Below are 19,328 nucleotides of genomic sequence, written 5' to 3' on the forward strand. Positions count from 1 at the left end.
AAAGGGAATAAACATGTGTATAGCAAAACATGTGTTACTGCAATCCTTTTCTGTGAGAAATACTTCATTTTCTAGAAAAAATTCAGGGGTGCCAACATTTTCGGCCATTACTGTAAGTAATATGTGACCAAGTATTATTGAAATATCTCTAGCTGTTTGCAAGTTATGCAGTGACATATATTTCCCATAGACTTGTATGGGACTTTAAACAAAAAACCCAGACCCTTGCAAATGGGGGTGGGTAAGGATTAAAGGGGTACTCTGCCCCTAGACATCTTATCCCCTATCCAAAGGATAGGGGAGCCAGGGTTCCACTGCTGAGGACCCCCGGGATCTCCGCTGCGGCACCCCGCTGTGATTACTGCACAGAGCAGTCTCGCTCCGTGCATAATGATGGGCAATACAGGGGCCGGAGCATCGTTACATCATGGCTCCGCCCCCTCGTGATGTAACAGCCTGCCCCCTCAATACAAGTCTATGGGAGGGGGCGTGGCGGCCATCATGCCCCCTCCCATAGACTTGCATTAAGGAGGCGGGCCGTGACGTCACGAGGGGTGGGGCCATGACGTCACGATTCTCCGGCCCCTGTATCGCTGGTCATTACGCACGGAGCGACCTCATATTCCGACCTCATATCCCATCCTCCTTATATCCCCGACATCATATCCCATCCTTATATCCCGTCCTCAGGTGGGGCTGAGTTGTTATGAAGAGATTGTAGACCGAAGATAGAAGGAGGTGTGATTTTGTGGAAGTGGGCATACCTTGCAAGCTGGACCTACAAATTGGGTAGAAAATAAAAGGGGTGTGTCCTAAATGGTGGGTGTGGCTTTGCAAGATGGGGTGTGGCCGGACTGACGTACTCACCAGGAAATGCATAGCAGAGCTTTGTGTAAGGTACTGGAAGTCCTATATACTTGCATGGGACTTAAGACAAAAACCCGATCCTTCACGTAAGGGGGTAGGTTAGGGTTAATTTAACTATCATATATTTTTATTTGACATAAAAGTAATGTGTACTAAGTTTCATCAAAATATCTCCAGCCATTTGGAAGTTATGCTGGAACATACATTTCCCATAGACTTGCATGGGACTTAAACAAAAACCCCAACCCTCGCAAATGGGGGTGGGTAAGGGTTAATTTATCTATCCTATGTTTGTAGTTGACATATAATAATATGTGTACCATGTCTTATCAAAATATCTTCAGCCTTTTGGACGTGATGCTGGAACATACACATACACACACACACACACACATACACATTGAGTTTTATAGCTGAGTACCTGGCATTGCCCGCTTTTTCATACCTAATCCTTGTGGGGGAGGAAAAACAACATAGGAGGAAGTACTTGTCCTCATATCCCGTCCTCATATCCCATCCTCATATCTCGTCCTCAGGTGGGGCTGAGTTGTGATGAAAAGATTGTAGGACAAAAATAGAAGAAGGCGTGGTTTTGTGGGAGTGACTTGCAAGCCAGACCAATGCACCAAAAAGGGTAGTAAAAGTGGTGTGGCATAAATGGTGGGTGTGGCTTTGTGAGGTGGGGTGTGGCAGGACTGACGCTCTCACCAGGAGATGCAGAGCTTGTGGTATAAGGTACTGGAAATCCTATATACTTGCATGGTACTTAAGACAAAAACCCCATCTTCATGTAAGGGGGTAGGATAGGGTTATTTAACTATCATATATTTTTATTTGACATATAAATAACATGTGTACTAAGTTTCATCAAAATATTTCCATCCATTTGGAAGTTATGCTAGAACACACATTTCCCACAGACTTGCATTGGACTTTAAACAAAAACCACAAGACTCGCAGATGGGGTGGGTAAGGGTTAATTTATCTATCCTATGTTTGTAGTTGACATATAAGTAACATGTGTACTATGTTTTATCAAACTATCTTTAGCCATTTGGAAGTGATGCTGGAACCTACACACATACATACAGTGGGGGCAAAAAAGTATTAAGTCAGCCACCAATTGTGCAAGTTCTCCCACTTAAAAAGATGAGAATTGTAATTTTCATTATAGGTATACCTCAACTATAAGAGACAGAATGAGAAAAAAAATTCATAAAATCCCATTGTCTGATTTTTAAAGAATTTATTTGCAAAATATGGTGGGAAATAAGTATTTGGTCAATAACAAAAGTTAATCTCAATACTTTGTTATATACCCTTTGTTGGCAATGACAGAGGTCAAACGTTTTCTGTAAGTTTTCACACATTGTTGCCGGTATTTTGGCCCATTCCTCCATGCAGATCTCCTCTAGAGCAGTGATGTTTTGGGGCTGTCGCTGGGCAACATGCACTTTCATCTCCCTCCAAAGCTTTTCTATGGGGTTGAGATCTGGAGACTGGCTAGGCCACTCAAGGACCTTGAAATGCTTCTTAAAAAGCCACTCCTTCATTGCCCAGGTGGTCTACTTGGGATCAATGTCATGCTGAAAGACCCAGCCATGTTTCATCTTCAATGCCCTTGCTAATGGAAGGAGGTTTTCACTCAAAATCTCACTATACATGGCCCCATTCATTCTTTCCATTACACGGATCAGTCGTCCTGGTCCCTTAGCTGAAAATCAGCCTCAAAACATGATGTTTCCACCCCCATGCTTCACAGTAGGTATTGTGTTCTTTGGATGCTACTCAGCATTCTTTCTCCTCCAAACACAACGAGTTGAGTTTTTACCAAAAAGTTCTACTTTGGTTTCATCTGACTATATGGCATTCTCCCAATACTCTTCTGGATCATCCAAATGCTCTCTAGCAAACTTCAGATGGGCCCAGACATGTACTGGCTTAAGCAGGGGGACATGTCTGGCACTGCATGATTTGAATCCCTTGCGGTGTAGTGTGTTACTGATGGTAGCCTTTGTTACTTTGGTCCCAGCTCTCTGCAGGTCATTTACTAGGTCCCCCTGTGTTCTAGGATTCTTGCTCACCATTCTTTTGATCATTTTGACACCACGGGGTGAGATCTTGCGTGGAGCTCCAAATCAAAGGAGATTATCAGTGGTCTTGTATGTATTCCATTTTCTAATACGGTAATCGCTCCCACAGTTGATTTTTTTCACACTAAGCTGCTTGCCTATTGCAGATTCAGTCTTCCCAGCCTGGTGCAGGTCTACAATTTTGTTTCTGGTGTCCTTTGACAGCTCTTTTGTCTTGGCCATAGTGTAGTTTGGAGTGTGACTGCTTGAGGTTGTGGACAGGTGTCTTTTATACTGATAACAAGTACAAATAGGTACCATTAATACAGGTAACGAGTGGAGGACAGAGGAGTCTCTTAACCCCTTAAGGACTCAGCCCATTTTGGCCTTAAGGACTTCATTTTTTCCTCCTCGCCTTCTAAAAATCATAACTCTTTTATATTTTCATCCACAGACTAGTATGAGGGCTTGTTTTTTGCACCACCAGTTGTCCTTTGTAATGACATCACTCATTATATCATAAAATGTATGGCGCAACCAAAAAACACTATTTTTGTGGGGAAATTAAAACGAAAAACGCAATTTTGCTAATTTTGGAAGGTTTTGTTTTCACGCCGTACAATTTATGGTAAAAATGACATGTGTTCTTTATTCTGAGGGTCAATACGATTAAAATGATACCCATTATTATATACTTTTATATTATTGTTGCGCTTAACAAAAATCACAAACTTTTTAACCAAATTAGTACGTTTATAATCCCTTTATTTTGATGACCTCTAACTTTTTTATTTTTCCGTATAAGCGGCGGTATGAGGGCTCATTTTTTGCGCCATGATCTGTACTTTTTTTTTATACCAAATTTGCATATAAAAAACTTTTAATACATTTTTTATAATTTTTTTTTAAATAAAATGTATTAAAAAAGTAGGAATTTTGGACTTTTTTTTTTTTTTTCGTTCACGCCGTTCACCGTACGGGATCATTAACATTTTATTTTAATAGATCGGACATTTACGCACGCGGCGATACCAAATATGTCTATAAAAAAAAAATTTACGCTTTTTGGGGGTAAAATAGGAAAAAACGGACGTTTTACTTTTTTATTGGGGGAGGGGATTTTTCACTTTTTTTTTTTACTTTAACTTTTACATTTTTTTACATTTTTTTTTACACTTGAATAGTCCCCATAGGGGACTATTCATAGCAATACCATGATTGCTAATACTGATCTGTTCTATGTATAGGACATAGAACAGATCAGTATTATCGGTCATCTTCTGCTCTGGTCTGCTCGATCACAGACCAGAGCAGGAGATGCCGGGAGCCGCACGGAGGAAGGAGAGGGGACCTCCGTGCGGCGTTATGAATGATCGGATCCCCGCAGCAGCGCTGCGGGCGATCCGATCGTTCATTTAAATCGCGAACCGCTGCAGATGCCGGGATCTGTATTGATCCCGGCACCTGAGGGGTTAATGGCGGACGCCCGCGAGATCGCGGGCGTCGGCCATTGCCGGCGGGTCCCTGGCTGCGATCAGCAGCCGGGATCAGCCGCGCATGACACGGGCATCGCTCCGATGCCCGCGGTTATGCTTAGGACGTAAATGTACGTCCTGGTGCGTTAAGTACCACCTCACCAGGACGTACATTTACGTCCTGCGTCCTTAAGGGGTTAAAGAAGAAGTTACAGGTCTGTGAGAGCCAGAAATCTTGCTTGTTTGTAGGTGACCAAATACTTATTTTACACTATAATTAGCAAATAAATTCTTAAAAAATCAGACAATGGGATTTTATGGATTTTTTCTCTTTCATTATGTCTCTCATAGTTGAGGTATACCTATGATGAAAATTACAGGCCTTTCTCATTTTTTTAAATGGGAGAACTTGCACAATTGGTGGCTGACTAAATATTTTTTTTGCCCCACTGTACATACACACACATTGGCCATGATTTACTAAGAGTGGTGTGTAGTATTCTTTTATACCCTACAATTTATTTTCCAGGGTTTTCTGTGGAAACCTTGGTAAATATGTTGGGTTTTTGTGAAAATGTCAGGATCATGCCCCTTTTTGGTGACCATGCCCCCTTTCCCCATAGGTCTCGCCCCCTTTTCCCACAGGCCAGGTGCCCTTTTCAGGTTTTCTTAGTAAAATGGAGAGTTAGTCGGGTTTCTTTAATTTCTGGTGCAAATTCTGGCCCAGACAGAATTTCTAGCGCCCAACCCGACAAAACATGTCAGGTTTGCAATAGTAAATGAGGGCCATTGAGTTAGATATATATAAATATAATATATAGTCAGCCGGGCCTGCCAAAATCGGCAGCTTTAGCTGACATTTCTCCGATGTATATGGTGGCCTTCAGGCCGTAGCTTCCTCAGATAGATAGGCACAGTTTCATAGTCTTGTTCCAGACTTTTAGTGAAAGTCTTAACTGATGTGGTTCTCACGATGTCTCAGAGGAGAGCACTAGCTTTGGTTGTAATTAACTACTAATTACTGTTATGGAGTAACTAAGAGCCTTAGATGGGGACATATTAAAAAGTTACTGTACTGACCACCATTTGTGCTACTAAAAATACCATGTGAGACCGGACGACAAATCGTAATGATGTGAAACGGCCATCGCCTCTACCATGCCCGCTGAACTCTTTTTTTTATATTTTAATTATACCCATCAAAACATTGCATTGATGCCCATTAGGCTGCATTCACACCACGTTTTGGCAATACAGTTCCCGTATCAGGTTTTAGAGGAAAAAGGATTCCTCAAAACCTGACTAAACTGTATCAAAACATGTGTACAAATTTTAACCCGTGTACAGTAAAAAAAACTTATACGGTTTGAAAAATGACATCCGGTATACGTTTTTAACTTTTCACTCCATTTTGAAGAAAGTTTTACTTGTTTGATTGAAATTCCAAGAAAAAAAACTGTGCAAAGTCAAAAAGCGTATGCTGAAAACCGGATGTAACTGTATGCACATACTGGTCTGTACGGTTCCCATTGACTCCCATGTTTAAAAAAAACGTATACGGTTTAATCCAGTTTTTCAACCGGACCTAAAACCGTTGTAGACTACGGTTTTGGGTACAGGAAAAAAACCTGACAAAACCGTACAGGATGCAAAACGGACACAATCTGATGCATCTTTTGGCATACGGTTTTCAATGGAGAGTCAATGCATACGTTTTCCAATATGGTTCCATACGGTTTTCACATAGAAAATGTATACGGGAAATATTGAAAAAACGTGGTGTGAATGCAGCCGTACACACGCTGTACATCTGTAATACTGGAGGCGCTCTGGTTTGGAAACACTGGTATAGGTTATAGTGAAACATTCTGGGAGTTGGTGGATTAGTTAGATAAATACCGGCCATTGCATAGCCGGTATTTTTAATATAAAAATACCAGCAGGGTGGCCAAAATACTGGCTGTGCCGGTAAAATACCGGCCTGGTTGCAACCCTAATAGAGAAAGACAGTGCCAGATCATCCTAGGACCAAAGGTATGATCTTTCTTCTTGAGGAGACTATCACAAAAAAAAGTGCTGGTGCTTATAGGCTTATGTTCTCTGGGGAGTACATGCAAAGCAGCTATGTGATGCCACCTTTCAAGTCAATGTCTGACTCCAATAAGAAGCCTTAGGGTAAGACTGGGAATGGTTCCCGAGCCAAACAACTTACCAGTAGTATCTCATCCTACTCTGTTGTCAAGCATGAGAATTTTGATTTTTTTTTTTGTGTTGCCCACAGGTCCTTCCTTTTTTTACTCTTTAGGCAGAAGTCATCGAAACCGCAAAATTGCCTTCCCTAACTTCTCACTACTGATATAATATAGTGTAATCTTCTGTGAAAAAGAGGGAAAATAAACTAAATTTATTTTAGTCATTCCTGGTCACCAATGACTCATGGACTCATGTTACTTGGACTCATGGAAAAGACTTTTTACACTGGAGCCATATTTTCACATTGATGTTGTGCCTCTTCTCATTCACAGGTATTATTCTGCTCTAAGGACAATGGAACAACTTGAACATGTTTATCTCCCCAAAGTGTGCCAGTATGGTTTCTGCCAGATCATGGCAGAGAATCTTCCTAAGTTACGAGAAGAGATCAAGGAAATCTCCATGTCTGGACTCAAGGACTTTCTTGAAAGTATCAGGAAACACTCAGACAAAATTGGAGAGACTGCAATGAAACAGGCAAGTTTTATTTCCCACATCATTATACAGCTTTGTCCTGAAAAGCAAAAGAGAAACATATAGTTCCAAATGTTTTTTTTCTTCTTTTTACTTTTCTCACCCTTGCAAATACACAAAGCAAGATTGGGATTTGTGAAAGGCACCTAACTTGTAGCCTATGTAACACCATATTTTGCAGTTTCCTCTGCTGTCCTGGTATGAGGTTGTAGACATCACTTCTTATAGTATGTCCTTAGTAAGAAGAGAATGGCACTCACCCAAATACTTAAAGTAAACTTCATGCTTCCTTTAAAGGGAATCTGTCATCAAGATCACCCACACTTACCTATTCGTATAGTAATGTTCACGGTGCACGGATACATCAGTCTTCAATCTTCATAGGTAGTGCGTCCTTCCCCTGTGCTGAGGCTCCTGTGCTGCAGAATGGAGCTCCACTCTGCAGCATAATGCCTCTATTCCGCTGTGAAATCTCTCCTAGCTGTGCATGCAGAAGAAAACACTTGTGCTGTAGAGTTGGGCTCCGTAGAAGCCTCAGCACAGTGGAAGAAAGCACTTACTTTGAAAAATGAAGACAGAAGTCACTGGTCTCAGGGGGCTTGGGAACATGCACCAAGCTGCTCATTTGCATATGACGAAAAAGAAGAATATTAGCAGAACAAAAGCAAGGAACTGGGAACAGTAAGTACCATTTTCTGCAGTATTACAGGCACTGCAAGCCTATACCAATAGGTTAGTCCGGGTGTTGCTGATGACCGATTCCCTTTAAGCCATCAAAGTTTAAAAAAAAAGTGCAGGACAGTGCAGTTTATCGTCACAGGAGAAATGGTTTAGCGGTTTTACACATGTACACTCATGCATGTGAAAGAGCTGTAACCATTTCTTCTGTTGAAGTAGAACTGCACTGTCCTGCACTTTTTTGTACTTAAAGAAAGACTCAAGATTGCTTTAAGTATTTGGATAAGTGCCATTCTGCTTCTTCTTACTATGGATATTTGAATTAGGGATCGTCCGATTATCGTTTGGAGCGGGGCGGTAGGGGGCGCGGATCGGTGCGGTGGTGGGGGGCGTTGGCGGTGGTAGGACTCAGGAGGACCCCCGGACAGGCAGGGAGAGAGAAGCGGGTGGCGGCGGCGGTCTATGGCACAGCAAAAGCCGCTGCAGTTCATTGATTTAAAGCGCCCGCTTTAAATCAATGATCTGCAGCGGTGTCGCGGGGGGATAAATAGCCGATAACTTATACCAGAATATCGGTATAAGTTATCGGCTATCGGCCCTAACCTTCACCGATTATCGGTATCGGGCCTAAAAAAACTATATCGGTCGATCCCTAATTTGAATTGCTCTCCCTCTGTGATCTGGTGGAGTTTCTGTGGAGTTTGTATTGCTTTTTATTCTGTGCCATCTATTTGTTTCTACTGTTTGGACTTCTTATAGTATGTTTTGTTTCTCTTTCCTCAATTATAACAGGCACAGCAGCAGAAAACATTCCATGCAGCACTTCACCGACAGACCAACGTTGCTTACAAAAAACCCATGTACATCATAAATGGCCATTCTTCCGGAGGGGACGATGGGGTTACACCAAAAAGTCAGATGCTGGAAGATGAAGATGCAGAGGAAGAGGTATTTCTATTCACTATGGTTTTTGCTTTAAAGATTACCTGTCATTTCTGGTGACTTTTCAGGATAGGCTTCCCTGTTTGTGTAGATGAAGAGTAGCACTAATTCTGCCCAATATATAAGGCTTGGTTCACACTATGTTTTTGCCATACTGTTTTCAATCCGTTTTTCTAAAGAAAACCGTATGGCAAAAAAACGGATGGAACAGTATGGAAAAAAGTAAACCGTATGCGTTTTTAAACAGTATACTGTTTTTAAAAGTGCATACTGTTCCATCCGTTTTTTTGCCATACGGTTTTCTTTAGAAAAACGGATTGAAAACAGTATGGCAAAACCGTAGTGTGAACCCAGCCTAACTTATATATGGTATTTTTCAGCAGATTTCTGCTCTGTAGTCTTCATCTCTAAATTGCAGTTCTCCCAGAGCTGGTGTACAAGTTCAATCCTCCCCCTTCCATACACTGGCATTGTTTGTCTTGCAGGGTCTCACTTGTGAATATACATGTTACCAAAATAATGATTTTCCACTTCTAGACATAAATTTAGGATAATTTTCATGGGAAATATAATTTAGCTTAGGATGCTACTCTGTTAAGTGCTCTAATACTTCTAGAATGCATATCAATTCCGGACCATATTGTCCAGTGTTTGGCAAATCTTACCAATAATCCTGACTAATCCTAAATTAAAAAGTTATTGCATTATTATATTTTCATGCAATAAAAAGTCTGTGTATAGCAGGAGCCAAAATATTTTTGCACACTGAATGAATGTTATGTTTGTTATGTGTCCCTTCCACTACAGTTTACCTTGGGATCATCTGATTGTTGACCAACTTTTGGCTATTCTTATCAGTGATGGAGACTAAGATTATTACGTATTTTATTTTCAGTTTCTAGATTTCATTTAATGTTCTTTTCATCCAAGCCTACGTGAGGCTAAATGTTCCCATACACCGTGAATAGCTGTTCACTGAATGTGTGCTGTCAATAGGGGAAAGTAGAGTAATCGTGAAAGTGGTGGCTTATCTCCAGGGTGAACAAGTGGATCGGATGTTGAAATTTAACATGCCCAATCCTAAATAGTTGGCTGACTTTTCTCGTGTGTGTGCGTCGGGGGGGGGTCTTTAGACAGGTTTCATAAGACTAATGCAGCCATATTTTAACATCTGTATTACAACAGCACAGGCCCTGTCCTTCATGGTTCTGCTAAAATGAACTGATCACTACAGGGTTCTATGGTAAGTTCATTTCAGTAGAACTGCAGAGAGTCCAGATCATGCAGCTGTAATATGGATGCCCAAGCAAAGCCATGTAACATCTGAAATCAGCCTTGTCCAGTATAAACTAGGCACAGTACTTACGTTGGTGAAGACGTATGTGAATATGTTAAGTCTGTGTTCACATGTGAATGTCATACTTTCTGCAGGTCCTTAGTGTCCAGGATTTGGTAGACTTTACTCCTGTCTATCGGTGTCTGCACATCTATACAGTTTTGGTAAGTGCGACTTTTTATTACTTGAATATATATGCTTTTTAGAGATTAAAGTGTACCTGTCATCATAAAAGTAAATTTTGATATCTCATGAAGACATATCAAAAGTTTTTTTCCAATGGGAGTCTGAGTGTTCAAGTAATGCTCAGACTCAGAGTGAAAGTCCGCCAGACATTCCTCCATACTCTGGATATGCAACACCCCCCGAAGCCAGTGCGTAACAGACGGGGGAGACATGGATTTCCAGCACCTAGGTACTACTCTCCGTGCAGCAGCTAACAAAAGACTAGTCAAGTCTCGTCTCAGGACCTTGGGCATGCCCGGTTACATAGCAAGAAGCTGTACAGAAGGGAAAAAGGATAGACAAGTACCAGTGACATCTGCGATCAATGCTCGGACTGAGGGCCAATAGTCCGCCATCAGGGGGCATGTTAGCAGATATGAGATAAGGTAGGTACCTTTATCACGATGGCACCACCAGCACAGATTGGAAACAGCAGGATAAAATTTGTGGAGGAGCGTAGGAACCCTGTACCAAGGAGAGAGAAGTTTATAATTCACCTCCTGCAGCTCCACAGAGTTCGATGCCTTATGACAAAGCAAGAACAATATTTCCCATTCCACCGTGCTGGGTGTGCCATCGAGTTCCCTCACCCAACTCCTTTAAAAGGGGTTCAGATCTCGCGAATCCCTACTGCAAAGGAGGGCATAAAGAGACTATATCACATGGATCGGCTTATCCATGGTCAAGCATAGAGATTCAAAGGCAGTTTCATCTCTATGGAAGTCCCCCGACTCCTTCCAAGTATTGTAGAAATTAGACAGCTGGGAGTACTGGAAGAGCAATCTAGTAGAGGAAGGGACGTCACCAAGGATGTCCTGCAGAGTCTCCAGCAAGTATGATTGGAGAACCCGAACGATAAGTAATGAAAGAATTTGATGGAGGAGCCATCAGGAAACCACCAGTAAGTATTCCCGGAGAGAAGTCCGGGTTGCCTATCAGCAGGATAAGGGGTCCTAGATATTTGAGGAGGCAGGATTTGGACAGATGTCGCAAGCATGTAAGCAAAACTTCCCGGTAAACAAAAGGGAAGGGAGGACATTTTGGACCTCGTCCAATAAGTTGGACGGATCTACGGAAGGGGACAAAAGCAAATATGAAGAACTAGACAGTTCCATGCGCACCCAGAACTTAGACTGGGCGTGGTGGAACCAATCCAAAACCCGGGCGGCTGAGGAAGCTAGATAGTAGAAGTAAGCATCCAGGAATGCCAGGTCCCCAGCAAGTTTATGTTGGGAGAGGGTATGTACAGCAACCCCTTGATGCGAGTTGGACCACACAAACCTAGTAAAGAGAGTCATGAGTGTTTGAAAGAGGTATAACCGACGGGGCAGAATGTTTATCTTCAGAATGTTAACCCGGCCCATCGAGGAGAAGACCTTACAGTCCCACCTGGGAAGGTCCGATTTGAGGCAAGTAACCAAGGGGGTAAAAGTTAGATCAAAAATAGGAGTGAGATACTTAGGGATATGGACCCACAGGTACTTAAAGGAGGCAATTCTCCACGTGAAGGGGAAAGAGGCACTCAGTCTCTGAACCAAGGCAGAATCAAGAGAAATGCTCATGGTCACACAATTTTATAATTTCTCGGGCTACTAAATTCAGCAATCACAGACAGCAGGTCCGGCAGAGACATCTCCGGGGCAGAGATGCATAAGAGCAAATCATCAGCAAAGGTGGAACACTTAAGATGCAGGTCCCCAGCCCGCACCCCTTTAATGTCTAGGTGAAGGTGGATCGCCCTGAGCAGGGACTTATGTAGGGATTTCAGCGTGTGCAGTTGTGCAAGAAGTCTAGCAAGCTTTCCCGCCGCTTCACGTTTACATCTGGTGCCATGCTGGATCAAAATCCCCAAGAGCACTCAGACATACTATGTGGGATTTCAATTTATGGAAGTGATAGAGGACCTTTGCCTGTTTACAGATAGAGGCTAAATAAGAAGTTGCGGAAATGTTCTGGGGAAAGGAACGAGGTGTTAGCCCCACCCACCACGCTTCAGAGAAAAGGAAGAACAAGGCAAAAACAGTGGATCACAAGACCTATCAAAAACGTACTGGGGGCGTAGGAAATGGAATCGGCAATACGGGGAAGAGAGGCCATAACCACAGAGAGCCGCTAACACCATAGCGAAAACATAAATGGTTGGAGCAAAAATCAGGGATATTAACCTTGAAAGGACATAAATGGGGGCCTAAGCTAGAAGCAACAATGAGGCAAAGGCACATAAATATATAGGTGGCATAGTGGAGAAAAGGAGTCCTCTGTGTCACAGGATGTGTCCCAAAAAGTCCATCAAGAAGCCTCAGGTGGAACATTTCGATCCCCTATTTAATAGATGGCGAGAGGCTATGCGGGCGACATCTGAATTGCTGAGGATGTGGAGCCAGTTGAGACAGTGGAGTAGAAGCTCTGGGGAGAAGAGGAATCAAAAGTTGCTGGAACAGATCCTTCAGAAGTTCCTCCCAGGACAGCAGAGTCAGCGGTGGCAAACCCAGAGTTTACAGAAACAGGTAAGTCCGAGGGGTGCCTCAGGGACACCATCTTGTCATCAAGACGGACCAGAAGGGCAAACGGGAAGCCCCACCTCTAGGGCATATTACGAGATTGAAGAGCAGCAAGAAGAGACTTCAGTGCCGACCTCTGTCTAAGAGTGTAGCTGGAGAGGTCTGGAAACAGTTGCAGCTGCGACCCGTCAAAATCAATGTCCCGAAGTTTTCTGGCCTTGGCCATAATTTCTATGACAGAGAAATAGTGTAGACGACAAATCACATCCCTGGGTTTGTGAGGATCAGTGTTTTGTGGTCTAAGGGCCCTGTGAGCCCAATCTATCTTGATGGGCGAACCCTCAGGGCATTTCAGAATCAAGTTGCGCAGCAGCACATAGTGGGACCGCAGGTCACAGTGCAGGTGGTAGCTGGTCCAGAGCATTGCGGTCCACCACTTCTTGGGGCCAGGAGGAGCAGTTGGAGGAACCCCATGATGGACTGAGCAATGGATCAGGCATTCCAGCAGGGGACACTGGGGGCCTCAACACCTCTGAGGGAGACAGAGGATCTGTCCTAGAGCCATACAGGAGGGGATAGTATCCAGGGCCAGGGGAGCGAACAGCAGACAGAGGCCCTTCCGACATGGGGGAAGGAGCAGCTGCAGCCAGAACAGAGGAAGTGTCCACATCTAGCAGCCACAAGGAGACTGCAGCTGTGCGAGAAAGCAGGGTGGATCGCGCACTCTGTAATGGTGCTGGGAGCTCACAGAAGCAGGGGGAGACTTATGGCCCGCCACCAGCCCAGTGGCAGGAAGCTGCGCCGCAGGAGAGACAGGCAGCCTCCACAGGGCCCAAGTCTATAAGAGGAGCGTCCGGTGGTGAAGGGGTGGGTGTAGCAACACTCACCGCCGCAGTCCTTGGTGCAGGAGTCTGGTCCGGTCATGTGCTGTTCACAGATAGCTGAGGAGGAGCTGGCAGAAGCACTGGAGAGAGGTGCTAAGAAGATGACGCAGGGTGCTGCAGGCATCTCCATGTCCGGAGCCAGTGAAGCAAAGAAGTTAGAAATCTGCAGCGGCTTTCCAGAGGAGGTAGGGAGACCTTTGGTGATCTTTTCAGGCTTCCGGGTGCTCATAGGTGCCAGATAAATCCCCTTTAGCCGCAGTCAGGGACGAAGCATAAGGCACACACGTCCACTCCTAGAGCATGGCAGAACATGCCCCAATCTATTTGTCTAGCTTTTATGTGCTATTAAAGGGGTTGTCCAATCGTGAAACCTATTTTTAACTGATTTATAACAGAACATGTATTGTTTCATGTTTCCTGCTGCTTTTGATGCTACTTTATTGTCTTCAGGCCAACATTCTCTATTATGTACATCCTGTAATGGACTCCTTGTTCCTGTGTACATTCTAGCCAGAAATTCAGCCCTCTATGTGGGAGCAGTTATTGTCAAGAAAGTGTAGGGTAAGGTGGATAGAGTTGGCTCAATTTCTGGCTAGAGTTGTTTTTTTTTTTACACAGAAACAGGTAGTCCATAACAGGATGTACACATGATCGGATATTTGGCAGAAAACAGAGCAGACAATTTACATCAAAAGAAGAAAAACACATGAAAGACCATAGAAAGGTAATAAAAAAAACTTTTATTTACCAATGCATGTTCATGTTTTACACAGCTGAAAATATATTTATTTTTTGTCAGACAACCCCTTTTACATGTTTAAAGGGGTTATCCAGAATGAAAAAAACAGAGCTTATTTCTTCCAAAGCAACCCCCACCCCTGTTCTTAGGTTGTGTGGTATTGCAGCCTATCCATAGGATAGGGGATAAGATGTCTGATCGCTGGGGACCCCCGTGATCTCGGCTGTCACACCCCAGACATCCGGTACACGGAGCGAACTTTGCTCTGTGCCGGATGACTGGGGATGCGGGGCAGAGGCTCGTGACGTTACGTTCACGCTCCGCTCCTGATGTCCCATAGACTTGCACTGAGGGGGCATGGCCGTGATGTCACGAGTGGGGCGCGGCCGCAACGTCATTAACCTCTGGCGCTGAACCTGATGCTGTAAACGAATGCCGGGTGCAGCACGCAGATCGCAGGGGTCCCCAGCGGCAATTGATAAATGACAATTGATAGAAAATGCCATGAAAATGACTTATAGTTTAAATCAGGACTTTATGTTGAAAATTTTGAGAATTTTCAGTAATTTCTTTCTTCTAATTTTTCATTTTACTATTTATACATAAAATAATCCTAAACATCTTGCAATTTTCATTCTGACCACTAAGCCTAAAAGGAAGCTGACACTTTTTGTTCTGTAGAGAAAACTTTTCAACAGTCTCTTCCTTATCATCATAGACACAATAACAATGAAAGGTGACACCAGTAGAGAGATAAGACAGGATCAGGTCATTCAAATGATAGTCACAAATTGACATATGCACAGCGCATGCGTAGAAAACTCCCCCATAGAAGTTAATAGGGTGGGCTGCAGACTATCAACTATGTCCATGTAGCTGCTATAAAGCATATCTCTTTATCAATGTTTTCCAAGCATTGTGTCTCCAGTTGTTGCAAGACTACAACTCCCAACATGCAGGGAGTTGTAGTTTTGCAACAGCTGGAGACACACTGTTTGGAAAACATTGCTTTAAATGCTGTTAGTGGAGCAAAAGCTCAGGCAAGATGGCTGTCAGCATGATAATGTCCTTAAAGAGGTACTCCACCCTAGACTTCTTATCCCCTATCAAAAGGATAGGGGATAAGATGTCTGATCACGGGGGTCCTGCTGCTGGGGACCCCCGCAATCTCTCCTGCAGCCCCCTAAGTCATCACTGCATGGAGCTAAGTTTTCTCCGTGTGTGATGACTCATGATACAGGGACCAGAGTATCGTGATGGCTCCGCCCCTCGTGACATCACGCCCCACCCCCTCAATGCAAATCTATGCGAGGGGGCATGATGGCCGTTATGCCTCCTCCCATAGACTTGCATTGAGGGGGCGAGCGTGACATCATGAGGGGGCGGTGCAGTGATGACTCGGGGGGCTGCAGGAGAGATTGTGCGGGTCCCCAGCAGCGGGACCCCCGTGATCAGACATCTTATCCCCTATCCTTTGGATAGGGGAGAAAATGTGTGGGGCGGAGTACCCCTTTAAAATGATCACCAATCGAATCACAAAAAAAAAAAATTACAAATGAATAATTATTTATATATATATATATATAATAATAAAATAAAAAAACTAAATATATATATATATATATATATATTTAAAGAGATCGACATATCTAGATATATATAGATAACGGGTAAAATATTTGGTGACAGACATATTGTGTTATATGTTATAAGTCAGTTTATAGTTGTTGCACCATTTGGGGCTTTTATTTGAGTACAGCATGCAGCATTTTCATTTGAAAAAACAAGTATTCTCCATCCTGATCTGAAGATTTCTTCTAAAAGTTCTATGTAAGTTTCTTGTAACATGTATGGCCAGGTTAAGAGGTTAATCTCCAGTTCAGGTCAGTCCGGCCTATTATTAAGTTCTCACCTTTCATCATAAGCGCCATTTATAATAAAGAATGCCCTTTAGTAATTTTCTTCGACATTTGTTTTTGTCGCTTTTGGGATTAACTCATTTAAATCCGGTGACAATTATATCCCCCCTCGTTGTTCGGCGGTAAATAACAAAACTGACCTTTCGTTGTCTTTTTATTGTACTTCAACCCCATGAAAACCGCCATCTTCGCTCATAATAGTCTCCCCGTGCTCCTCGATTGAGATTCTCCTGATTAGTCCTGTATCTTCCTGAGCGTCATAAATCTTCTCTGACCTGTTTTCCTGTAATAAAAATTTTATCGTTGTGTCATAACGATAAAGAATTCCAGGTTTAGGAGGGAAATGCGAATTTCTAATGCAGAACCTGCAAAAGTTGACTGCTTTGATATACTGCATCATGGCTGAGGACAGGGAACATTATGCAGTGAAATTGTGCAAATCAAGTCTGTGTCCGTGAAGATGTACAAGGTGTAAATCTCTGACCTGTCATCTTACTTTGTTGAGGAAGGCAAACATAGTGCGAGAGGAGTGAGGAACATAGTGCAAGCAGTATGGTAAGAAACTTAGACTTCTTTTGCCCTTTAAAGGAGTGGTTCAGTTTAGAAAAATGTATACCCTATCCAAAGGATTGCGGAGGAACTGCCCCCTATCCAAAGGATTGCGGAGGATCTGCCCCCTATCCAAAGGATTGCGGAGGAACTGCCCCCTATCCAAAGGATTGCGGAGGAACTGCCCCCTATCCAAAGGATTGCGGAGAAACTGCCCCCTATCCAAAGGATTGCGGAGGAACCGCCCCCTATCCAAAGGATTGCGGAGGAACCGCCCCCTATCCAAAGGATTGCGGAGGAACCGCCCCCTATCCAAAGGATTGCGGAGGAACCGCCCCCTATCCAAAGGATTGCGGAGGAACCGCCCCCTATCCAAAGGATTGCGGAGGAACTGCCCCCTATCCAAAGGATTGCGGAGGAACTGCCCCCTATCCAAAGGATTGCGGAGGATCTGCCCCCTATCCAAAGGATTGCGGAGGAACTGCCCCCTATCCAAAGGATCGCGGAGGGTCTGACCGCCCCCTCCATGCATTTCTTTGGCTCTTCCATAGAGATGCATGGAGTGTGTGTGATGGAATGTCCCAGTGGTCGCACCCTCTGCTATCTGACACTTGGATACATTTTCTTAAACTAGATAACCCTGTTAAGTGTACTGCGCACCTTTATTATAAGCTTTATATTCCTCTATGATGTATATACATATGTAACTAGTTAAGATATACTGCAATCTCTTTAGCTCCCTTAAAGGGGTACTCCATTGGAAAACATTTTTTTTTAAATCAACAGATGACAGAAGGTTAAACAGATTTGTAATTAATTCTAGGGATCGACCGATATTGTTTTTTTAGGGCCGATACCGATACCAATAAAAGGTGGAGGTTAGGGCCAATAGCCGATAACTTATACCGATATTCCGGTATAAGTTATCGGCTATTTAACCCCCCGCGACACCGCTGCAGATCATTGATTTAAAGCGGGCGCTTTAAATCAATGCACTGCAGTGGCTTTTGCGGTGCCATAGACCACCGCCGCCGCCACCACCACCCGCTTCTCTCCCCCTACCTGTCAGGGTGGTCCGGGCCATCCATCCTTCCTGTAGTGTCCGGGGGCGTTCCTGGTGAAGGGTGAACCGGTCCGGGCTGTCCTTCTTCTCCTGCGGTCATCTTCTCCACTCCGGGCAGGCTCCGGCCTAGTACGCTGCATAGACGCCTCTGCGCAGTGACGCCCGTGCGCAGCGGACAGCCCGGACCGGTTCACCCGGAACGCCCCCGGACACTACAGGAAGGATGGATGGCCCGAACCACCTCCATTACGGGTAAGTTTAATTTTTTTTTATTGACTCGGAGGGTGGGGGAGGGGCCCGACCGGTATAGCGGTATGGGCAAAAATCCATACCGGTATACCGCCCAGCATCACGGTGGGGGGTGCGACGAAGTGCGGTGCGGTGCGGCGGGTTGGTGTGGGGGGGTGGGCGATCGTGGTGCGGCGGGTCAGGGGGGGGGGCGGTTGCGGTGCGGGGGGCGGGGCATTATCGGCTTATTGGCAAGGTAATTGCCGATACCGATAATGCCCAAAATAGTGATTATCGGCCGATAATATCGGCCATACCGATAATCGGTCGATCCCTAATTAATTCTATTAAAAAAAAATTAATCCTTCTAGTACTTATAAGCTTCTGTATGCTCCACAGGAAGTTATTTTCTTTTATAATTTCCTTTTTGTCTGGCAGTGCTCTTATCTCTGCTGACACCTCTGTCCATGTCAGGAACTGTCCGGAGCTGAATATGTTTGCTATGGGGATTTGCTTCTACTCTGGACAGTTCCTAAAATGGACAGAGGTGGCAGCAGAGAGAACTGTGGTCGGACAGAAAGGAAATTCAAAAAGAAAATAACTTCAAATCAGACAGAGTGATCATGGAGCAGGTCACAGCCACACAGTTCTCTCTGTTCCTGCCACGGACAGGGTGGTATGGAGAGCTGAACAAGATGCTTTCACCACACGAAACATCACTAGTCTATAGAAAACGTACACAGCCTAGCTCACATTTCTAGGTGTTCAAATAACACCAGCTCCAGCATGAATTCCGTTGGTCCAGGCAACAGGTACAGCAGCAAACAAGTAGGGTTCTGTGAACACAAAGTTTCAAATATTTCTTTTGCATTTTGGTGGCATCCAAGCACTCTTCATCATAGTTGCAACCATGATTAACCCTTTAAGGACACATGAATTTCTCATTATTGCATTTTAATTTTTACTTCCTCACCTTTATAACAGCTATAATATAGCATAGCATTGGTCATTGCAATCTAATCTGTAATCTGCTTATACAGCCTGCCTGAAGCAGGCTGTATAAGCAGACTGAAGATCAGCAGCATGAAGGTAAAAGGAAACCCTCGCCATTTAACCTACGAAA

The 19,328-nt window shown here is 43.9% G+C and overlaps 1 protein-coding gene across 6 annotated transcripts in view; it reads left to right on the top strand.

The window, feature by feature from the left end:
- EXOC6 (exocyst complex component 6) overlaps positions 1–19,328 on the top strand; it is a 303,616-nt gene that overhangs the window by 93,419 nt on the left and 190,869 nt on the right. For all 6 annotated transcript variants that reach the window (XM_056529421.1, XM_056529419.1, XM_056529417.1 and 3 more), the window contains 3 exons: positions 6,940–7,144; positions 8,612–8,767; positions 10,193–10,261. In XM_056529421.1, the coding sequence (XP_056385396.1) occupies positions 6,940–7,144; positions 8,612–8,767; positions 10,193–10,261 (430 nt within the window). The remainder of the gene's footprint in view (positions 1–6,939; positions 7,145–8,611; positions 8,768–10,192; positions 10,262–19,328) is intronic.

This window comes from Hyla sarda, chromosome 7, assembly GCF_029499605.1.
Source record: "Hyla sarda isolate aHylSar1 chromosome 7, aHylSar1.hap1, whole genome shotgun sequence".
Classification (NCBI taxonomy): Eukaryota; Metazoa; Chordata; class Amphibia; order Anura; family Hylidae; genus Hyla; species Hyla sarda.